Genomic DNA, 24,850 nt, shown 5'->3' with positions numbered 1-24,850 from the left:
CTTAGGCTGGTAACTCTAATGAACGTATCCTCTGCAGCAGAGGTAACTCTGGGTCTTCCTTTCCTGTGGCGGTCCTCATGAGGGCCAGTTTCATCATAGCGCTTGATGGTTTTTGCGACTGCACTTGAAGAAACTTTCAAAGTTCTTGAAATTTCAAGTAATGATAGACTATACGGTAGCCTAGTGGTTAGAGCATTGGACTAGTAACTGGAAGGTTGCAAGTTCAAATCCCTGAGCCGACAAGGTACATATCTGTCGTTCTGCCCCTGAACAGACAGTTAACCCACTGTTCCTAGGCTGTCATTGAAAATAATAATTTGTTTTTAACTGACTTGCCTAGTTAAATAAAGGTAAAAATAAAAAATCTGAGCTGTTCTTGTCATAATATGGACTTGGTCTTTTACCAAATATGGCCATCTTCTGTATACCACCCCTAACTTGTCACAACACAACTGATTGGCTCAAACGCATTAAGAAGGAAAGAAATTCCACAAATGAACGTTTAACAAGGCACACCCATTAATTGAAATGCATTCCAGGTGACTACCTCATGAAGCTGGTTGAGAGAATTCCAAGACTGTGCAAAGCTGTCATCAAGGCAAAGGGTTACTCCTTTGAAGAATCTAAAATACATTTTGATTTGTTTAACACTTTTTTTGGTTACTACATGATTCCTTCCATATGTCTTATTTCATAGCTCTGATGTCTTCACTATTTTCTACAATATAGAAAATAGTAAAAATAAGAAAAGCCCTTGAAAGCCCTTGAATGAGTACATGTGTCCAAACTTTTGACTGGTACTGTATATTTTTTGTGTGTGTTTTAGTGACCATGTAATGCTTTGACGATCGATCAGGGCCTGTGTGTGTGTGTGTGTCTGTGTGCGTGTCGGTGTGTCGGTGTGTGTGTGTGTCGGCGTGCTGGTCGGTGTGTGTGGAGGCATGTGTGGAGGTGTGTGTGTGTGTGTTTGTTTCGGTTTGTGTGTGTGTGTGTGTGCGCCATCCTGTTTTTAATTTTGTATTTTACAATAGCACAGCTTCAGGCATTTGTTTATTCCACTCTGTCACCAAAACTGTCAATTATTTTTTGGGGTGTATCACCCATGCAATGCAACAATGTAAATGCACAGACACAATAACATGTTCCAGATATCTGGAGTTCTATCAGTGCTCTAGCCTGGTCACTGACAGGATGGGAATATCTCAAATCAGACATATCTCAAACTGTTTATGTTGGGTAACTATCTCCCGAGTGGTGCAGCTGTCTAAGGCACTGCATCTCAGTGCAAGAGGTGTCACTAAAGTCCCTGGTTTGAATCCAGGCTTTATCACATCCGGCTGTGATTGGGAGTCCCATAGGGCGGCGCACAATTGGCCCAGCATCGTCTGTGTTTGGCTGGGGTAGGCCATCGTTGTAAATAAGAATTTGTTCTTAACTGACTTGCCTAGTTAAATAAAGGTTAAATATGATGATAACATCTACTGAAGCTAGTAGAGTCAATGTATAGTAGGCTACTGTGTGTATCTGACGCTGAGGTGGAATGTAGTAGTGTTTAGAAGGCAGAAACCCCGTCTGAAACCAGCCTAATTATCCCCTCACAAAACTTTACAGCCTGGCTAATGATTCATTAACAGTTGCAAACTCTCACACCACGCTGTAACAACTTTTCATTCTCGTAAAATGTGTGGTAGAAAGCCCATTGCTTCTGAATAAACAGAATTAAGGATAGAACTAGAATTGGACACTCAAGAAAAAATACTTTCTTATTTCTAGAGATTCTGGAAACACACAGGACAGAGAATATTTATAAAACAAGTACAAATAAAAACAATAGTCTGATATTTCATAATTCCGGTTACTAGGCTTATGTGTACAACGTTTAGTCTTCACATTATGTTTATACTATAGTAATAAGAAATGTAACACATAGCTCTGATGCAATATCCTGTGCAGTTCCTACCATAGTTCCGACACCAGCGGGTTTGATTCCCGGCGAAATGTGATCCTGCATTTGGCCCTTTAATAGGAATTAGGGATAAACGTAGGGAATGGGGATTCACGTCAAGGAGGCACTGTCTCCTGACCTCTCTCTACGAGCACGAGAGTCACGGGGAACCTGAGTTATACAGGACGATACTACAGCATGAAACGTTGACAGAAGAGGAATAGTAGGAACAGGCTACAGTCAGAAAGTTAATGAGAATAGCAGCCGAGAGCCGTGATGTGATTTACCGGGCCACTTTACTACGCGAGGAAAGAGCGAGAGAGAGAGACTACAAAATCACAAGGTAAGAGGTATTTGAAATAGTTCCGCTATAACCAGGAACGCATACGTGTTTTTCTTTTTCAGATTGTAGCCTAGGCTACTAGTCCTCTGCTTTGATTTGTGTCATCACAGGGACATTGGCTAGTTATTATGATTATTCTCTAGCCTACTGTATGTAGTCTGCTATTCGTTTAGAAATCGTTGGAAGAGAAGTGCAACACGAGTCTAGGATTGGAGCTGGATGAGTTTAGGATTGAAACCACTTTGTTTATTAGCTGTCGACGTTTTTTCACGGTGGCGTCTAGTCCATTGAGCGTTGTGACCAGTAATGCGGGTGAAATGTAGACCTTTTCTTGCTAAACCAGAAGAAGAAATAAAGAAGATGTGTTGCAAACTGTTATCTGAAACAGAAATGTCATTGGATCGGATGACCTCAAAGTGATAAACCTTTCAACTTTTTTGAGGGGGGGGGGGCGTGCAATCCATTATAATGCTGATACAAATGGACGAACAGCCCAGGTGTTATCTAAGGGCACTCTGTTGAGTGTTGGGAATTCAGCTGTTGCAACCAGCTGAATTGGAACGTGGTGCATTTTTAAAAACATTTTTAAATGTAACCTATATTTAACTAGGCATGTCAGTTAAGAACAAATTTACAATGACAGCCTAATACGGTAGCATCTGTTTGATGTGAGATGTAAATCATAGGGTTTTAGTTATGACATGGGTCATAAACCAAACCATGATGATATATATATTTTTTTATTTTTTTATTTAACCTTTATTTAACTAGGCAAGTCAGTTAAGAATTAGAATAAAACATAATACAATTATTTACAATAACGGCCTAGGAACAGTGGGTGAACTGCCTTGTTCAGAACAACAGATTTTTACCAAGTCAGCTCAGGGATTCAAACTTGCAACCTTTCGGTTACTGGCCCAACGCTCTGACCACTAAGCTACCTGCCTGTCTGCCCTCTTTTTCTTTCCAAGCTAGTTCTGAATACCCAATGCCAAACTCTAAATATGTATTCTACAGCCCCTGCAGACATAATCCAAAACATTGCAGATTTGTAGTTATAGGCCAATTCAGAATTATGCAGTCTGTTTATTGGAGTTTTGAAAATATCAAACAAAATCTAACTGTATTTGTCACATGCACAGAACACAACAGATGTAGACCTTCCAGTGAAATGCTTACAAGCCCTTAACCAACAATACTTTAAGAAGTTTTAAGAAAAAACAAGTGTTAAGTAAAAAATAGATATGTAAAAAATAGAAAATAAAAGTAACAAATAATTAAACTGCAGCAGTAAAATAACAATAGCAAAGGCTATATACAGGGGGTACCGGTACAGAGTCAATGTGCGGGGGCACCGGTTAGTTGAGGTAATTGAGGTAATATGTACATGAAGGTAGAGTTAAAGTGACTGTGTATAGATAATAAACAGAGAGTAGCAGCAGCGTAAAAGAGGGGTCTGGGTAGCCCTTTGATGTTGAGCTTTTGATAGATGCATGTGCTCCTACACTGTTAGGATAAAAAGGTGCTATCTAGAACCTAAAAGGGTTCTTCGACTGTCCCCATAGGAGAAACATTTGAAAAAACCTTTTTGTTTTACATGTACCTGGAACCAAAAAGGGTTTTACCTGGAACCAAAAAGAGTGCTCCTATGGGGACAGCTGAAGAACCCTTTTGGAAGCCTTATTTTCTGAGAGTGTATAGGTCTCTCTTTACCGTCTGGCGGAGCTGTGGATTAGATTTGTACTAGAGGGTAACACACGTTCCCCACAGCACAGTCCTGCTCTCTCATCTCCTGTTGCATTGTTGAGGCGAGACAGGTCTGTGTGTGTGTGTGTGTGTGTGTGTGTGTGTGTGTGTGTGTGTGTGTGTGTGTGTGTGTGTGTGTGTGTGTGTGTGTGTGTGTGTGTGTGTGTGTGTGTGTGTGTGTAGTGATGGGATAGGATGTTTACACCTCAGCACTGAGGAATGTCCTGGTCTGTATTTACGGCAGAGACTGATAATGAGTGTGGTCAGTTTACAGAGAGCCTGTCATTAGACTACCCTGTCTGCACACTCAGCTTCCACTAGAGGTAGAGAGGAGAGGAGGAGAGAAGAGTGGAGGAGAAGAAAGGAGGAGAAGAGAGGGGGAGAGGAGAGAGGAAAGGAAAGGTGGAGGAGAGGATGGGAGGAGAAGAGAGGGGGGAGAGGGGAGAGAGGAAAGGAAAGGTGGAGGAGAGGATGGAGGTGAGGAGAGAAGAGGGGACAAGAGGAGGAGAAGAGAGGGGGAGAGGAGAGAGGAAAGGAAAGGTGGAGGAGAGGATGGGAGGAGAAGAGAGGGGGAGAGGGAGAGAGGAAAGGAAAGGTGGAGGAGAGGATGGGAGGAGAAGAGAGGGGGAGAGGAGAGAGGAAAGGAAAGGTGGAGAAGAGGAGAGAAGAGGGGACAAGAGGAGGAGACAGGAGAGGAGGAGAGAAGAGAGGAGGAGAAGAGAGGGGAAGAGGAGAGAAGAGGGGACAAGAGGAGGAGACAGGAGAGGAGGAGAGAAGAGAGGAGGAGAAGAGAGGGGAAGAGGAGAGAAGAGGGGACAAGAGGAGGAGACAGGAGAGGAGGAGAGAAGAGAGGAGGAGAAGAGAGGGGAAGAGGAGAGAAGAGGGGACAAGAGGAGGAGACAGGAGAGGAAGATAGGTGGTCCTACCCTGACTACAGCTGTTATAGACCCTTGGCCTGCTTAATGTGTATTCATGTATATTTATAACTACAGACATAGTAGGTGTTTGGACAATCTTTTGCATCACAAGTTTGTTACTCCACAGTTAATACAAATAAATAACTGATGTAATTATGTTACACCAGGTATTTGTCACGGTTGTCGTAAGAACGGGACCAAGGCGCAGCGGATGTTGAGTTCCACATATTTATTTCCAAGTGAAACTTCAGCAAAACAAAAATATACCAATAAACAAACAACTAAACATGACTACGTGGTGCACATGCACAAACACAAAACAATATCCCACAAACACAGGTGGGAAAAATAGCTACATAAATATGATCCCCAATTAGAGGCAACGATTACCAGCTGCCTCTAATTGGGAATCATACAAAACACCAACATAGAAAATATAAACTAGAACACAACATAGGAATAATAAACTAGAATAACCCCTAGTCACACCCTGATCTACTACACCATAGAGAAACAAGGGCTCTCTATGGTCAGGGCGTGACACTATTTATGTACAGGTAGTTACATTGTACTTGTCATTTTGAGAAGTTGTACGTGCTCTATACAACAATACTGAATGAACACTTATTTTAACTTAATATAATACATCAATAAAATCAATTTAGCCCCAAATAAATAATGAAACATGTTCAATTTGGTTTAAATAATGCAAAAACAAAGTGTTGGAGAAGAAAGTAATATGTGCCAATATGCAATATGTGCCATGTATGTGCCATGTAAAAATGTGTGCCATGTAAAATATGTGCCATGTAATATATGTGTGCCATGTAAAAAAGCTAACGTTTAAGTTCCTTGCTCAGAACATGAGAACATATGAAAGTTGGTGGTTCCTTTTAACATGAGACTTCAATATTCCAAGGTAAGAGGTTTTAGGTTGTATTTAATATAGTATTTATAGGACTATTTCTCTCTATACCATTTGTATTTCATTTACCTTTGACTATTGGATGTTCTTATAGGCACTACAGTATTGCCAGTGTAACAGTATAGCTTCCGTTCCTCTCCTCGCCTCTACCTGGGCTCGAACCAGGAACGCATCGACAACAGTCACATTCGAAGCATCAACACTTAGAAGCCACATTGTCTGAAATCTTTAGCCAGTGAGGTAGACTCCATAACACATGTAAACCTTTGTAGGTATCTCAGGTATCTGAGATGATTGCCACACATTTCAGTCAATAGCCATTGTCCTGGAGCCAGTGGTATTCAGAGTAATGAGCCAGTGGTATTCAGAGTAATGAGTCATTGTAGTCCATATGTATATTAGATATATATCTTGGATCCAGCCAGCTGCTTGTGTTTTCTCTGGCCTACAGTGTTTCAAGGTATTCCTGCTGGAGGAGAAGGGAGCAGATTTTTGAAGGAAGACCCAGGCTCCCTAAAGCCAGAGGGGAAGGGGACCGACCCTTGCCCCCGATTTTAAACAAGCCTGTCGTGCTGAAGGAACTAAAGGAATTGTTCTGGGGAGCATTAGGCGTGCTTAAAGTGTTTTGCCAGAAAATACTTTGTTTGCACCCAGGTGTCTTAGTTACTCTGACCTGGGCTGATCTGACCTGACCTGACCTGGGTTGACCTGACCTGGGCTGACCTGACCTGACCTGACCTGGGCTGACCTGGGCTGACCTGGCCTGACCTGGGCTGACCTGACCTGACCTGGGCTGACCTGGGCTGACCTGGCCTGACCTGGGCTGACCTGGCCTGACCTGGGCTGACCTGACCTGACCTGGGCTGACCTGACCTGACCTGGGCTGACCTGGCCTGACCTGGGCTGACCTGACCTGGGCTGACCTGACCTGGGCTGGGCTGGGCTGACCTGGGCTGACCTGGGCTGGGCTGACCTGGGCTGGGCTGACCTGGCCTGACCTGGGCTGGGCTGGGCTAACCTGGGCTGACTTGGGCTGGGCTGACCTGGGCTGACCTGGGCTGGGCTGACCTGAGCTGGGCTTACCATAGATGGGCTGCTTTGGACTGGTCAGACTGAATAGACTAGTAGGACCTACCATAGCAGCTGATCTAAGCTAGCTACCATAGAAGGGTTGGCCTGGTTTGGCCTTAGCTATCTGAGTATACAGTAACAGGGCTGCGCAAGGCTAGCCTGGCGGGGCCGGGCATGGCTGTCTGCTTTGGGCTGACCTCTCCTCCCTCACACCCCCGGTTTGCCTCTGCCTGGCTGGTTCTCCTAAACCTCAAACTCCAGATAGAGAATGGAGCCAGGGTCTGGGCCTTGTGGTCGGCCAGAAGAACCTCTGGATCTATGGCTTCTGTAATTAGCCTGCTAGCTGGTGCTAGCCCTGTATTTATGAGCAGGCTAATTGTAGAGAGTACAGAGAGACATGGCTGAGTTATAGCCGCTGGGTCTTTGAGCTTTGACCGTCTGCTGTACTGCTGCTGACAGTGGAGGACCATGGCTATATCTTTGGCTGGCTGGTAGTTGGTCTGGCTGTCTGGTTGACTGGTTGACTGGCTTGCTGGCTGTTTGTCTAGCTGGCTGACGGGCTGGCTGGCTGACTGGTTGGCTGTTTGTGTGGCTAGCTGTTTGTCTGGTCAGCTAGCTGGATAGTTGGGCTGTTTGTCTGGATAGGTGGCTGGCAGTTTGTCTGACTGGCTCGCTGAATGGCTGACTGGATGGCTGTCTGTCTGTTTGTCTAGCTGGCAGGCTGGATGACTGACTGCCTTTCTGTTTGTCTGGCTGGCTGGTTGTCTGGCTAGTTGTTTGTCTGGCTGGCTAGCTGGTTAGTTGACTGACTGGTTGGTTGGTTGGCTGTTTGTCTGTCTGGCTAGCTGGATGGCTGGCTGACTTTTTGGCTGTCTGACTGACTGACTGGCTGTCTGGCTGTTTGTCTAGCTGACAGGCTGTATGACTGACTGACTGGCTTGCTGGCTGTTTATCTGCCTGGCTGACTGTCTTGTCTGTCTAGTCCGTCTGTCTTTAGACACCACTACAACAATTGTAATAGATGAGCTATACATTCACTCTTAGTTACTGTAATCAACTGTCTCCCATTGAATTCACATTTGAGCCTTTGTGAATAAAACATGTGAGAATATCCATCTAGTCTGAGAAAATGACAACTAGTCAATCTCTGATCCCTTTCTCTCAGGTAAAAATAAGTTGAGCGCCCCACATTCAGAGCTCTATCCATTCACTCACTCTCACACATTCTTTTCCCCTGCCTTTGTTTAGCTAGCTAAGCTATAACTCAAAAACACAGCCCCCCTCCAGCCTCCACATCCGTGATGGGACTGTCATGCAGAAAGACACTATTGTGCTGGCTTGGATCCTGTTTCACTTCTGCCCTGTAATTAAGAAGGGATTGCCTGGCTGGGCTGGGCTGGGGAAAGCTGTGTTGGGGGCTGGGGTTGGGGATGGGGGTGGGATCCAGGCATTGCATGGCTTGGCTATGCCTCGGCAACACATAATCCAAAACTAGGGAGATCTTGATGGGGGACCGATGCTGGGGGTGGGGCACATGGACTGGGTTAGGAGTTATCTGGTTAAAAAGCAGAGCCTGGCCTGCTGTGTGTGTAGTGAGAGAGGAAACATGTATTTAACTGTGTCATCATGAAGTCCTCTCTGAGTGGTGAGTGTTTGTTTTTCTCACATTGTCCCACTGAGTCATGGGAAGTGAAGTGGGGACACTATTAAACACTATTTCCCCTCTAAGATCTTCAAAGGGTTTTTTACTTGGTTCCACTTGATTAAAAAAAAAAACGTAGAAAAACTGACACACGTATTGTAACTGTTTGCTGCTCCGTTCCCGCGGCCTGGCTCTGACTCTGACTCTGGCTCTGACTCTGGCTCTGACTCTGGCTCTGAATCTGGCTCTGACTCTGGCTCTGGTTCTGGCTCTGACTCTGGCTCTGACTCTGGTTCTGACTCTGGCTCTGACTCTGGCTCTGACTCTGGCTCTGACTCTGGCTCTGGCTCTGGCTCTGACTCTGGTTCTGACTCTGACTCTGGTTCTGACTCTGGCTCTGACTCTGACTCTGGCTCTGGCTCTGACTCTGGCTCTGACTCTGGCTCTGGCTCTGACTCTGGCTCTGGCTCTGACTCTGGCTCTGACTCTGGCTCTGACTCTGGTTCTGACTCTGACTCTGGCTCTGACTCTGGCTCTGGCTCTGACTCTGGTTCTGACTCTGGCTCTGACTCTGACTCTGACTCTGGCTCTGACTCTGGCTCTGGTTCTGACTCTGGCTCTGACTCTGGCTCTGACTCTGGTTCTGACTGACTCTGGCTCTGACTCTGGCTCTGCCTCTGGCTCTGACTCTGGCTCTGGCTCTGGCTCTGACTCTGGCTCTGGCTCTGGCTCTGGCTCTGGCTCTGACTCTGGCTCTGGCTCTGGCTCTGACTATGGCTCTGACTCTGGCTCTGACTCTGGCTCTGGCTCTGACTCTGGCTCTGGCTCTGGCTCTGACTCTGGCTCTGACTCTGGCTCTGGCTCTGACTCTGGCTCTGGCTCTGGCTCTGGCTCTGACTGTGTGTGTGTTGCTCTGCAGGTCCGGGTCAGTCGGTTACCAGGCGACAGGGTCCATCTGTCGGGCAGCGGTGCGGTCAACATGGCAGACGTCTTGGAGAGTGGCAGGGCGGGTGGAGGCTCCGTAGTAGGAGCGGGTAGCGTGGATTGGCAGAAGCGTTGTGTTGCCCTGGAGATGCAGCTGCTCAGGTTTCGTCTGCAGGCGGGGAAGATCCGAGAGCTGCTGGCCGAGAAGGTGAGGGAGAGAGGGGGGCATCATGGGTAAAGTAGTACTATCTAAGGGAAAAGTCCCAGCAAACACACAACCTTTACGCAACATGTTTTGAATTTTGACTCGAAGTTGTGGGCATCAACGTCATGTGCCAATGCTACTTTGTACTGTCTAAGGCAGTGTTTCTTCATCTTGTCCTGGGGACGCAAAAAAACATGTATTTCAATTTTTACCTGGCACTACACACACTAATCAAGTCATTATTATTAGCCCATCTATAATTTAGCCCAAACAACTACCTCTTCCCCTACTGTATTTTTTTTTTCTCCTTTGCACCCCATTATTTCTATCTCTACTTTGCATATTCTTCCACTGCAAATCTACCATTCCAGTGTTGTACTTGCTATATTGTATTTACTTTGCCACCATGGCCTTTTTTTTGCCTTTACCTCCCTTCTCACCTCATTTGCTCACATTGTATATAGACTTATGTTTCTACTGTATTATTGACTGTATGTTTGTTTTATTCCATGTGTAACTCTGTGTTGTTGTATGTTTCAAACTGCTTTGCTTTATCTTGGCCAGGTCGCAATTGTAAATGAGAACTTGTTCTCAACTTGCCTACCTGGTTAAATAAAGGTGAAATTAAATAAATAAAAATGATCAAACCAGTGACTAGTGGAATCAGGTGTGTAGTGCTAAGGCAAAAACAAAAATGTGAACCTCTTTAGGTTCCCAGGACCAGGATTAAGAAACCACTGGTGCAAGGGGAAGGTAAGAACTGTAGTGCAAATCTATTTTAGCATCACAAATCATAAAGATTTGGGATGAAGTTTTCCACACACGGAGCAGCCTTGCCACTGTGTGTTTTGACCTACATTGATTTGGTGTGCATGAATGAACTGTATTGCGTTATTCACCGTTTTACATCCAACAGACCCACACGGTGTGGGAACTGGTTATGCTATGGTGACAATTCTCTGTGCTGATCTAGTAGAATAGTCAGCTGGTTTAGGAAGTGTAGGCTGGTTTAATTGAACAGTAGGCTGGTTTAATTGAAAAATAGGCTGGTTTAATAGAACAGTAGGCTGGTTTAGAAACAGTAGACTGGTTTAGTAGAACAGTCGGCTGGTTTAGGAACAGTAGGCTGGTTTAGTAGACCAGTAGGCTGGTTTAATAGAACAGTAGGCTGGTTTAGGAACAGTAGGCAGGTTTAGAAAAAGTAGGCTGGTTTAGAAACAGTATGCTGGTTTAGGAACAGTAGTCTGGTTTAGGAACAGTAGGCTGGTTTAGAAACAGTAGGCTGGTTTAGGAACAGTAGGGTGGTTTAGAAACAGTAGGCTGGTTTAGGAACAGTAGTCTGGTTTAGGAACAGTAGGCTGGTTTAGGAACAGTAGGGTGGTTTAGGAACAGTAGGCTGGTTTAGGAACAGTAGGCTGGTTTAGGAACAGTAGGCCGGTTTAGGAACATCATTTTCTTTGGCTTATTCCACTGACATAAAAGACTACCTGTGAATGGACACCTAAAACCTCCCTCCTCCTATCCCTCTTCTCCTCCCTTTTGTTGTTTCCCCTGTTCTGCTTATAGACTCTGTCAGTCATGCTGCACTGACCTCTGTGTTGCAACAAATGGTTAACTGTCTGGTCCTTGGCAGACAGCCCTGCACTAAAGCAGAGAAACTACTGACTCATGTGAATGAGTACCTGAGTGAAAATACAGGTGTGTGTGTGTGTGTGTGTGTGTGTGTGTGTGTGTGTGTGTGTGTGTGTGTGTGTGTGTGTGTGTGTGTGTGTGTGTGTGTGTGGAAATAGACTTTCTCTAAGCTAGATTTGTCCAGTTTCTCTACGCTATGTGTTCTGAGAGAGAACCTTATAAAATAATTCCAGGAACAGCATAGCAACATTTACGAGGGATAATTCTTAGAATGATGAATTGTAACATGACATTAAAGCTTTCTGTTGGCGTTGTCAGAATGTCATGTTTGTTCCAAAACATTCTAATAATGTTCAGAGTAACGTTGTTAGTAAGCAACCAAATGTCAACCAAATGAAACTCACTTTGTTCAGGGACTGCTTTTTGCTAGCAGCTACATATACAGTTGAATTCGGAAGTTTACATACACCTTAGCCAAATACATTTAAACTCAGTTTTTCACAATTCCTGACATTTAATCCTAGTACAATTTCCCTGTCTTAGGTCAGTTAGGATCACCACTTTATTTTAAGAATGTGAAATGTCAGAATAATAGTAGAGAGAATGATTTCTTTCAGCTTTTATTTATTTCATCACATTCCCATAAATTGTTTAACTTGGGTCAAACGTATCGCGTAGCCTTCCACAAGCTTCCCACAGTAAGTAGAGTGAATTTTGGCCCATTCCTCCAGACAGAGCTGGTGTAACTGAGTCAGGTTTGTAGGCCTCCTTGCTCGCACACGCCTTTTCAGTTCTGTCCACAAATATCTATAGGATTGAGGTCAGGGCTATGTGATGTCCGCTCCAATACCTTGACTTTGTTGTCCTTAAGCCATTTTGCAACAACTATGGAAGTATGCTTGGGGTCATTGTCCATTTGGATGACCCATTTGCGACCAAGCTTTAACTTCCTGACTGATGTCTTGAGATTTTGCTTCAATATATCCATGCAATATTCCTACCTATCTATTTTATGATGTGCACCAGTCCCTCCTGCAGCAAAGCACCCCCACAACATGATGCTGCCACCCCCGTGCTTCACGGATGGGATGGTGTTCTTCGGCTTGTAAGCCTCCCCCTTTTTCCTCCGAATATAACAATGGTCATTATGGTCAAACAGTTCTATGTTTGTTTCATCAGACCAGAGGACATTTCTCCAAAAAGTACGATCTTTGTTCCCATGTGCAGTTGCAAACCGTAGTCTGGCTTTTATATGGCGGTTTTGTAGCAGTGGCTTCTTCCTTGCTGAGCGGCCTTTCAGGTTGTGTTGATATAGGACTCGTTTTACTGTGGATATAGATACTTTTGTACCTGTTTCCTCCAGTATCTTCACAAGGTCCTTTGCTGTTGTTCTGGGATTGATTTGCACTTTTTGCACCACAGTAAGTTCATCTCTAGGAGACAGAATGCGTCTCCTTCCTGAGCGGTACGACGGCTGCGTGGTACCATGTTGTTTATACTTGCGTACTATTGTTTGTACAGACGAAAATGGTACCTTCAGGCGTTTGGAAATTGCTCCCAAGGATGAACCAGACTTGTGTAGGTCTACAATTTTTTTTCTGAGGTGTTGGCTGATTTTCCCATGATGTCAAGCAAAGAGGCATTGAGTTTGAAGGTAGGCCTTGAAATACATCCACAGGTACACCTCCAATTGCCTCAAATGATGTCAATGAGCCTATCAGAAGCTTCTAAAGCCATGACATCATTTTCTGTATTTCTCCAAGCTGTTTAAAAGCTCAGTCAATTTAGTGTATGTAAACTTCTGACCCACTGGAATTGTGATACAAGTGAAATAAGTGAAATAATCTGTCTGTAAACAATTGTTTGAAAAATTACTTGTGTCATGCATAAAGTAGACGTCCTAACTGACTTGCCAAAACTATAGTTTGTTAACAATAAATTTGTGGAGTGAAAAACAAGTATTAATGACTCTAATCGAAGTGTATGTAAACTTCCGATTCAATTGTATATATTGAGTTTTCACTACTCATAATAAAACCATCATTGTCTTTGCATTGCTTTGGTACGGAGCACTGTCATGGAATAATTAAGCAATAAGGCACGAGGAGGTGTGGTATTTGGCCAATATACCACAGCTAAGGGATGTTCTTATGTACGACGCAACGTGGAGTTCCTGGAAACAGTCCTTAGCCGTGGTATATTGGCCATATACCACAAACCCCTGAGGTGCCGTTATTGCTATTATAAACTGGTTACCAATGTAATTAGAGCAGTAAAAATAAATGTTTTGTCATACCCATGGTGTGTTATCCAATCAGCATTCAGTGCCTGAACCACCTTGTTTATAATATAGATATAATATATGCCATTTAGCATACACTTTTATCCATAGCGACTGAAAATCATGCATGCATGCATTTTATGTATGGGTGGTCCCGGGAATCAAACCCAATATCCTGGCGTTGTAAGCACCATGCTCCACTAACTGAGCTACAGAGGACCATGTTCTACTAGCTGAGCTACAGAGCACCATGTTCTACTAACTGAGCCACAGAGGACCATGTTCTACTAACTGAACTACAGAGGACCATGTTCTACTAGCTGAGCTACAGAGGATCATGTTCTACTAACTGAGCCACAGAGGACCATGTTCTACTAACTGAGCCACAGAGGACCATGTTCTACTAACTGAACTACAGAAGACCATGTTCTACTAACTGAGCTACAGAGGACCATGTTCTACTAACTGAACTACAGAGGACCATGTTCTACTAAATGAGCTACAGAGGACCATGTTCTACTAAATGAGCTACAGAGGACCATGTTCTACTAACTGAGCTACAGAGGACTATATGTCTTCTGATAACATCAGGACATTTCCCTGTAGCTCAGTGGCCTGTGGAGGGTCTTCTTCTCTGTCTCTTTTCAACCTATCACACACACTTCTCTACACACTAAAGCTGTGTCACAGAGACAGACAACCATTTCAAGTGGTTTTCCAGCCCAAAGTGGGTCAGTGACTAAAACACGCCTAACTTGGCAAGGGAGCGATGAGGAGCGTGAAACCATTTTCCAAACAGCAATAACGTGTGTGTGTGTGTGTATGGCACGGGTGTGATGCAATCTTTCCAAACAGCAATAACATGACTGACTAGCACTCAACAGTCTCCCCCTGCCCAGAGAGAACACACTCAGCAACAACACAGACCTCCACCCACCAGCTGTGTGTGTGTGTGTGTGTGTGTGTGTGTGTGTGTGTGTGTGTGTGTGTGTGTGTGTGTGTGTGTGTGTGTGTGTGTGTGTGTGTGTGTGTGTGTGTGTGTGTGTGTGTGTGTGTGTGTGCGTGCGTGCAAGCGTGCGTGCGCTTAGTAAAATAGCTGTTTTTCTATATTAGTGATGGTTAGCTAGTTACTACTTGATATGTGGTCAAGTATTCATAATGAGATTAATATCTTCCTAAAGCCTGACTCTGAGGACATAATGACATTAATATCTTCCTAAAGCCTGACCCTGAGGATATAATGAATATCTTCTTTAAGACCCTGATTCATTTATATCTTCTTTAAGCCTGACCCTGAGGATATAATGACATTAATATCTTCTTTAAGCCTGACCCTGAGGACATATTGAGATTCATATCTTCTTTAAGCCTGACCCTGAGGACATATTGAGATTCATATCTTCCTAAAGCCTGACCCTGAGGATATAATGACATTAATATCTTCTTTAAGCCTGACCCTGAGGACATATTGAGATTCATATCTTCTTTAAGCCTGACCCTGAGGACATATTGAGATTCATATCTTCTTAAAGCCTGACCCTGAGGATATAATGACATTAATATCTTCTTTAAGCCTGACCCTGAGGACATATTGAGATTCATATCTTCCTAAAGCCTGACCCTGAGGATATAATGAGATTCATATCTTCTTTAAGCCTGACCCTGAGGACATATTGAGATTCATATCTTCTTTAAGCCTGACCCTGAGGACATATTGAGATTAATATCTTCTTAAAGCCTGACCCTGAGGATATAATGACATTAATATCTTCTTTAAGCCTGACCCTGAGGACATAATGAGATGAATATCTTCTTAAAGCCTGACCCTGAGGACATATTGAGATTCATATCTTCTTAAAGCCTGACCCTGAGGATATAATGAGATTAACTCTTGTCAATGGGGTCACCTAGAGGGGCAGTCAATAGATGGAAAAAGGCTTCTGTCTTTGAGTGCACTGCATAATATTTTAAGGAAGCGTGTTGAGCCTTCAACCATAGAATGAGGACAGGGCAAGGGGCGCTGGAAGCTGTGAAATAAGCTGTTAGACTGGAAGATTAGAGAGAAAGGACTATATCTCTCTCTCTTTCTCTCCCACCCCCTCTCTAATTACCGTTAGACAGTACAGCAGTATGGCTACCCTGCTGACCAGCAGCAGATTTATTAGGCTCTGCAAAAAGGTGTAGAATGCAAGTACAAAGTCATGGGAGGATGCTTAGCTGCCTGTGTATTATTGCTAGCTGCATTTTCAGGTTTAACAACTCAGAGTTGTCAGATATTAGTATGTTTATTTCGTTATTTCTTTATTTGTATCCCTATTAGCTTTTGCAGAAGTATCAGGTACTCTTCCTGGGTCACACAAAAAACACAAAACATGACAAGTAACAAAACACTGATCGGCAAGGACAGTACAACAAAAAATGTGTGTTAGAGTGTCTGTGTGTTAGAGTGTCTGTGTGTTAGAGTGTCTGTGTGTTAGAGTGTCTTTGTGTTAGAGTGTCTGTGTGTTAGAGTGTCTTTGTGTTAGAGTGTCTGTGTGTTAGAGTGTCTGTGTGTTAGAGTGTCTTTGTGTTAGTGTCTGTGTGTTAGTGTGTCTGTTTGATGGTGTGTCTGTGTGTTAGTGTGTGTGTGTGTTAGAGTGTCTGTGTGTTAGAGTGTCTGTGTGTTAGAGTGTCTTTGTGTTAGAGTGTCTGTGTGTTAGTGTGTCTGTTTGTTAGAGTGTCTTTGTGTTAGTGTGTCTGTTTTATGGTGTGTCTGTTTGATGGTGTGTCTGTGTGTTAGTGTGTCTCCTCACTCCTCGCTGTTTCATGAGATGTTGGTTAATCTTTTTTTAAAGGTAATTTTACTGTTTGAGTAATAGGAGATGGTAGGAAGTTCCATGTGATTATGGCTCTGTATAAAACTGTTTGTTGCCATGAATTAGTTCTGGACTTGGGGACTTTGAAGAGACCCCATGTGGCATGTCTTGTGGGGTATGTATGGGTGTCTGAGCTGAATGTTATTTAATTGTGTAGACAATTTTGAATTTTCATCACAGTAATATTTCTCATGGCAGCTAGAAGTGAAGCAGTTAAAGGGAAACGTCAGGATTTTATCTACTTTCCCAGAGTCAGATGAAGTTGTGGATACCATTTGCATGGCACTGTGTATGAAGGAAGTTAGAGGTAGTTTTGCGCAGTGACTATGGTATCTGCATGCTAGGAGATACCATAGACTTCCAGTGATTTTGCTAAAGCTAGCACGCCTTATCCCTTTAATATTTCGTTAACCCTAGACCAAGAAAGACTGGCATGCATGTTGTTGATGTTAGTTCAGAATGTGTAGTTAAGGGTAAGGCATGCTGTGCTGTTTTGAGCCAGCTACAGCTTTGCTAGGTCTTTCTTTGCTGCACTTGACCAAATTATCAGACGGTAATCAAGATGGGACAAGACCCTTAATAACTAGTACAGTTGATGTTTGTGTCAAAAACGCAGAACATCTTTTTATAACAGACACACCCCTCCCCATCTTCACAACAACTTTGTCAGTATGATTTCATCTTGATACTGTAGTTGGCCATCCAATGTTATATCTAGGAGTTGAGATTCTTCAACAAGGGCCTCCCGGGTGGCGCAGTGGTCAAAGGCTGTGCCACCAGAGATTCTGGGTTCGAGCCCAGGCTCTGTCGCAGCCAGCCGCGACCGGGAGGCCCATGGGACGGTGCACAATTGGCCCAGCGTTGTCCGGGCTAGGGAGGGTTTTGCCGGCAGGGATATCCTTGTCTCATCGTGCACTAGCGACTCCTGTGGCGGGTCGGGCGCAGTGCTGGCTGACCAAGTCGTCAGGTGTACAGTGTTTCCCCCGACACATTGGTGCGGCTGGCTTCCGGGTTGGATGTGCATTGTGTCAAGAAGCAGTGCGGTTGGCTGGGTTGTGTTTCGGAGGATGCATGGCTCTCGACCTTCGCCTCTCCCGAGTCCGTACGGGAGTTGCAGCGATTAGACAAGACTGTCACTACCAATTGGATACCACGAAATTGGGGAGAAAAAAAAGGGTAAAAAAAGAGAGATTCCTCAACGTACTCAATTGTCACACCCTTTATGCACAACTCCAGTTAAGGGTTAGGTCTTTGAGAATGTTTTGAACCAAATAAAATGCTAGGGTTAACTCCTTATTTAGAATTTCAGTGAGCACACTGGCTTTGAGGTGCTGACAGGTAGAGTGGAATCATCTGCATACATAGTCATTCTAGCTATGTGTAAGACCAGTGGCGAATCATTTGTAAAAATAGAGAAGAGTAACGGCCTAAGGCAACCGCCCTGAGGGACACCAAACTGTACATATCGGATGTTAGAAAAGCTTCCATTGAAGAACAGCTCTCTGGGTTCTGCAACCATGTGATGTCAGGTGATGTAAAGCCATAGCAAGTGAGTTTCTGCAATAACAATTTATGATCAATAATATTAAAGGCTGCGTTGAAATCTAACAATACAGCTCCAACTATCATCTTATTATCCATGTATTTTAACCAATCATCTGTCATCTGAGTCAGTGCAGTACAAGTTGAGTGTCCTTCTCTATTTGCATGCTGAAAGTCAGTAGTTAACTTGTTCTCTGAAAAATAGAATTGTATTTGGTCAAACACAATTCTCTCAATCAGTTTACTGAGAACAGGCAACAAACTGATTGGGCGGCTGTTAGAGCCAGCAAAGGGTGCTTTACTGTTTTTTTGTAGTGTAATTACTTTAGCTTCCTTCCATGTTTATGGAAGTCCATGCTAGGTAAAGCTCCGCCTTATCTCAGTTCACTGGTCACGATGGCAACACCCACCCGTAACACGCGCTCCAGCAGGTGTATCTCACTGATCATCCCTAAAGCCAACACCTCATTTGGCCGCCTTTCATTCCAGTTCTCTGCTGCCTGTGACTGGAACGAATTGCAAAAATCGCTGAAGTTGGAGACTTTTATCTCCCTCACCAACTTCAAACATCTGCTATCTGAGCAGCTAACCGATCGCTGCCGCTGTTCATAGTCTATCGGTAAATAGCCCACCCATTTTTACCTACCTCATCCCCATACTGTTTTTATTTATTTTATTTTCTGCTCTTTTGCACACCAATATCTCTACCTGTACATGACCATCTGATCATTTATCACTCCAGTGTTAATCTGCAAAATTGTAATTATTCGCCTACCTCCTCATGCCTTTTGCACACAATGTATATAGACTCTCCTTTTTTCTACTGTATTATTGACTTGTTAATTGTTTACTCCATGTGTAACTCTGTTGTCTGTTCACACTGCTATGCTTTATCTTGGCCAGGTCGCAGTTGTAAATGAGAACTTGTTCTCAACTAGCCTACCTGGTTAAATAAAGTTGAAATAAAATAAAAATAAAAATGGACACACACACTCCTTTAGGCTTTGGTTAAAGATATACCAAAATAGAGGTGGCAATACAGTCTGCTACGATTCTCAATAGTTTCCCATCTAGGTTGTCTATATCTGGTGGTTTATCATTATTGATGGATAACAATAGTTTCCCATCTAGGTTGTCTATATCTGGTGGTTTATCATTATTGATGGATAACAATAGTTTCCCATCTAGGTTGTCTATATCTGGTGGTTTATCATTATTGATGGATAACAATAGTTTCCCATCTAGGTTGTCTATATCAGGTGGTTTATCATTAGTGATGGATAACAATAGTTTCCCATCTAGGTTGTCTATATCTGGTGGTTTATCATTATTGATGGATAACAATAGTTTCCCATCTAGGTTGTCTATATCAGGTGGTTTATCATTAGTGATGGATAACAATAGTTTCCCATCTAGGTTGTCTATATCTGGTGGTTTATCATTAGTGATGGATAACAATAGTTTTTCTCCCTCTCCCACACCAACTTGGCCAAATTAAAAACAACAATCCCTTTTCTTCATTATTAGGTATTTTATTCACAAATATGATGGTTCACTGGTTAATGTTGTCATTTCCACTTTACTAGTGAAATAGTCATTGAAGTTATTGGCAATATTAAAAGTTTATTTTTTAAATGACCCATCAACTTCAATGAATTATGGAGTTGAATTGGGTTTTCTGCCCATGATATCATTTAAGGTTCTCCAAAGACTTTGTCTGTTGTGTTTTATGTCATTTATCTTGGTTGGGTAATAGTTTAGTTGCAAAATGTCACCATTTACAGTGTGTCAGCCAATCAACCAATCAGCTGAGCAGTCTGACTTGTTTGCCATCTCATTTGCAGCATTTCTTTGAACCATACAGTGTTTCAGTTCAACCATGGAGCTGTAACAGTTCTCACAGTTCATATCTTAACAGGTGTTAACAGCACTGGTGTCTATCACTGAGCTCAGCTGTTATTGGATGAGATGTCTGTCTCTCGTCCAGTCTGTTATCCTGTCTGTCACTATCTCCCTGTCGGTCCTCCTCCCTCTCTGGATACTATCAGCCCTTCTGGATTCCTCAATGTAGAAAGGAGAGAAGTGTCATCACAGACTAACAACATTAGTACTCCTCTCTGCTTAACCTTCTAAACACAAGACTCAATTTTAAAAGGGAAAGGTATGCCATTTTTATCTTATTAACTTAAAAACGGAGCATTTTACAGGAATATATTAATCTTAGACTATGTTCTTACAATTGAGTAGCTTGGTGAAAGATGACAGCTTGTTAAATGCAACCATAAGCAGATTCTGAAGTCAGTCAGAGTGAACAGCTTCTGGATACATGACATGGCCAGCACCTGTTGATCCCCGTGGTAACCAGGGGGGCTGGAGACAGGCACAAAGCCCTACAGACACACATGCACACATGCACACACACACACACACACACTTAGGGATACAAACTTAGACACACACACACACACACAGACAAAGACACATAAACAGACACACACACAGTACTGTGTCAGCCGTCAGCCTTCGAGGAACTTATACAGCTCAAGTCTCAGTCCCATAACCTCTGAACTCTAACCTTTGACCCCCTCTGCTTTCTAACTTGGATGTGCGAGCTACTTCAATGGAAATGACATTTTCTAAGTACCGCCTACGGCCCTTAGTTGTCATCTTGGCTTGCTAAAAAAGCTTAGGAACCGTTTCTACAGTTAAAGGTTAAAGTAACGTGGTGAAGACTTCTGTTTACTCCTCTGACTCCTCTGACTCCTCTGACTCCTCTCCCACTTGGCTTGGTTATACCTTTCTTTGGACTCATTCTAAAGTCTTTTGACCTTGAGGTGAGGAGTCATTCAACCACTAACCACCACTAACAACCTCCTTCCCTGAGTTCCCCATCTCTACCCTAGCTTTAATCAGTGTTATTCTAGGCGTGAGTGACTGAGGCAGTGTCCTACATGGCATCATATTCCCTACATAGTGCACTACTTTTGATCAGAGCCCTATGAGCCCTGGTAAAATGGATAGACCCTGAGTGACCAATGGGTGTGAGTGGATTCCGGGAATCTGTTCTGTGCCCTTTGGAGTTTATGAGCAATAGAAGTAGAATGCTTCTGAACAATGAGGACAGAAACAAAGAAACTAAGAAGAAAAGAAGAGGGTTGAAATGCTTCTCTCCTCTCTTCTCTTCTCTTCTCTCTCCTCTCCTCTCCTCTCCTCTCCTCTCCTCTCCTCTCCTCTCCTCTCCTCTCCTCTCCTCTCCCTCTCCTCTCCTCTCCTCCTCTCCTCTCCTCTCCTCTCCTCTCCTCTCCTCTCCTCTCCTCTCCTCTCCTCTCCCTCTCCTCTCCCTCTCCTCTCCTCTCCTGTCCTGTGTGTGTGTGTGTGTGTCTAAAAGAGATTTTCAAATGCCTTCCTTTTCAGAGGAGCTTCTGAGCCTCCCCCATCACTATTACTACTTTTAATTAAATCTTAGACAGACTCAACAACTCTACTCAGAGATGCTGCAATGCACAGGTTCAGGCAAGACCCATCCTGCAATGTACTGTAGGCTTGCTGGACTGCAACAAGATCTCATAGTTTCCCTTCAAAAATCAACATATTATTAATTCTGCTTAGTTACAGGGTTAATTCTCACTATTTACAGGGTTAATTCTCACTATTTACAGGGTTAATTCTGCATAGTTACAGGGTTAATTCTGCATAGTTACAGGGTTAATTCTGCATAGTTCCAGGGTTAATTCTGCATAGTTACAGGGTTAATTCTGCGTAGTTACAGGGCTAATTATGCATAGTTACAGGGTTAATTCTGCGTAGTTACCGTAGTTACAGGTTAATTCTGCGTAGTTACAGGATTAATTCTGTTTAGTTACAGGATTAATTCTGCATAGTTACAGGATTAATTCTGCGTAGTTACAGGGTTAAAACATAAATAAGTCAAAGGTTAATAGTTTAGACATTCAAGAAGGCTTGAAACAAAATAATAAATAAATGGCATCGAGTATCATCAAGCATTTTCACAGCTTGCGGAGGCATTGTGATCTGCGGTAGGGCAGTGGTCTGAGCAGTATGCTTCGGCTCCCAACATCATGAACATCCTCGCACTCAGGGCTGGGTAATTGTTTTCTTTTTTTTTGCCAAGAAAGGCATATATCCATGTTCTCGGGACCTTTTCAAACGTCAGAAATCAAAGTCTACTTCTAGTGATCAAATCAAATCAAATCAAATCAAATTTTATTTGTCACATACACATGGTTAGCAGATGTTAATGCGAGTGTAGCGAAATGCTTGTGCTTCTAGTTCCGACAATGCAGTAATAACGAGCAAGTAATCTAACTAACAATTCCAAAAAAAACTACTGTCATACACAGTGTAAGGGGATAAAGAATATGTACATAAGGATATATGAATGAGTGATGGTACAGAGCAGCATAGGCAAGATACAGTAGATGATATCGAGTACAGTATATACATATGAGATAAGTATGTAAACCAAGTGGCATAGTTAAAGTGGCTAGTGATACATGTATTACATAAGGATGCAGTCGATGATATAGAGTACAGTATCAATGTATGCATATGAGATGAACAATGTAGGGTAAGTAACATTATATAAGGTAGCATTGTTTAAAGTGGCTAGTGATATATTTACATCATTTCCCATCGATTCCCATGATTAAAGTGGCTGGAGTAGAGTCAGTGTCATTGACAGTGTGTTGGCAGTAGCCACTCAATGTTAGTGGTGGCTGTTTAACAGTCTGATGGCCTTGAGATAGAAGCTGTTTTTCAGTCTCTCGGTCCCAGCTTTGATGCACCTGTACTGACCTCGCCTTCTGGATGGCAGCGGGGTGAACAGGCAGTGGCTCGGGTGGTTGATGTCCTTGATGATCTTTATGGCCTTCCTGTAGCATCGGGTGGTGTAGGTGTCCTGGAGGGCAGGTAGTTTGCCCCGGTGATGCGTTGTGCAGACCTCACTACCCTCTGGAGAGCCTTACGGTTGAGGGCGGTGCAGTTGCCATACCAGGCGGTGATACAGCCCGCCAGGATGCTCTCGATTGTGCATCTGTAGAAGTTTGTGAGTGCTTTTGGTGACAAGCCAAATTTCTTCAGCCTCCTGAGGTTGAAGAGGCGCTGCTGCGCCTTCCTCACGATGCTGTCTGTGTGAGTGGACCAATTCAGTTTGTCTGTGATGTGTATGCCGAGGAACTTAAAACTTGCTACCCTCTCCACTACTGTTCCATCGATGTGGATGGGGGTGTTCCCTCTGCTGTTTCCTGAAGTCCACAATCATCTCCTTAGTTTTGTTGACGTTGAGTGTGAGGTTATTTTCCTGACACCACACTCCGAGGGCCCTCACCTCCTCCCTGTAGGCCGTCTCGTCGTTGTTGGTAATCAAGCCTACCACTGTTGTGTCGTCCGCAAACTTGATGATTGAGTTGGAGGCGTGCATGGCCACGCAGTCGTGGGTGAACAGGGAGTACAGGAGAGGGCTCAGAACGCACCCTTGTGGGGCCCCAGTGTTGAGGATCAGCGGGGAGGAGATGTTGTTGCCTACCCTCACCACCTGGGGGCGGCCCGTCAGGAAGTCCAGTACCCAGTTGCACAGGGCGGGGTCGAGACCCAGGGTCTCGAGCTTGATGACGAGCTTGGAGGGTACTATGGTGTTGAATGCCGAGCTGTAGTCGATGAACAGCATTCTCACATAGGTATTCCTCTTGTCCAGATGGGTTAGGGCAGTGTGCAGTGTGGTTGAGATTGCATCGTCTGTGGACCTATTTGGGCGGTAAGCAAATTGGAGTGGGTCAAGGGTGTCAGGTAGGGTGGAGGTGATATGGTCCTTGACTAGTCTCTCAAAGCACTTCATGATGACGGATGTGAGTGCTAGTCGTTTAGCTCAGTTACCTTAGCATTCTTGGGAACAGGAACAATGGTGGCCCTCTTGAAGCATGTGGGAACAGCAGACTGGTATAGGGATTGATTGAATATGTCCGTAAACACACCGGCCAGCTGGTCTGCGCATGCTCTGAGGGCGCGGCTGGGGATGCCGTCTGGGCCTGCAGCCTTGCGAGGGTTAACACGTTTAAATGTCTTACTCACTTCGGCTGCAGTGAAGGAGAGACCGCATGTTTCCGTTGCAGGCCGTGTCAGTGGCACTGTATTGTCCTCAAAGCGGGCAAAAAGTTATTTAGTCTGCCTGGGAGCAAGACATCCTGGTCCGTGACTGGGCTGGGTTTCTTCCTGTAGTCCGTGATTGACTGTAGACCCTGCCACATACCTCTTGTGTCTGAGCCGTTGAATTGAGATTCTACTTTGTCTCTGTACTGGCGCTTAGCTTGTTTGATAGCCTTGCGGAGGGAATAGCTGCACTGTTTGTATTCAGCCATGTTACCAGACACCTTGCCCTGATTAAAAGCAGTGGTTCGTGCCTTCAGTTTCACACGAATGCTGCCATCAATCCACGGTTTCTGGTTAGGGAATGTTTTAATCGTTGCTATGGGAACGACATCTTCAACGCACGTTCTAATGAACTCGCACACCGTATCAGCGTATTCGTCAATGTTGTTGTCTGACGCAATACGAAACATCTCCCAGTCCACGTGATGGAAGCAGTCTTGGAGTGTGGAGTCAGCTTGGTCGGACCAGCGTTGGACAGACCTCAGCGTGGGAGCTTCTTGTTTTAGTTTCTGTCTGTAGGCAGGGATCAACAAAATGGAGTCGTGGTCAGCTTTTCCGAAAGGGGGCGGGGCAGGGCCTTATATGCGTCGCGGAAGTTAGAGTAACAATGATCCAGGGTCTTTCCACCCCTGGTTGCGCAATCGATATGCTGATAAA

At 44.0% G+C, this 24,850-nt stretch overlaps 1 protein-coding gene across 3 annotated transcripts in view; it reads left to right on the top strand.

The window, feature by feature from the left end:
• The first annotated feature begins 1,966 nt into the window (after nt 1-1,966).
• LOC112238489 (pleckstrin homology domain-containing family H member 1) overlaps nt 1,967-24,850 on the top strand; it is a 68,246-nt gene continuing 45,362 nt past the window's right edge. For all 3 annotated transcript variants that reach the window (XM_042325261.1, XM_042325262.1, XM_042325259.1), the window contains exons 1-2: nt 1,967-2,288; nt 9,509-9,721. In XM_042325261.1, coding sequence (XP_042181195.1) covers nt 9,569-9,721 — 153 coding nt within the window. In that variant the 5' untranslated portion in view covers nt 1,967-2,288; nt 9,509-9,568. The remainder of the gene's footprint in view (nt 2,289-9,508; nt 9,722-24,850) is intronic.

Source organism: Oncorhynchus tshawytscha, linkage group LG08, assembly GCF_018296145.1.
Source record: "Oncorhynchus tshawytscha isolate Ot180627B linkage group LG08, Otsh_v2.0, whole genome shotgun sequence".
NCBI lineage: Eukaryota > Metazoa > Chordata > Actinopteri > Salmoniformes > Salmonidae > Oncorhynchus > Oncorhynchus tshawytscha.
Note: the sequence above shows the minus strand (reverse complement) of the source record. Positions and strands in the feature narration are given on the sequence as shown.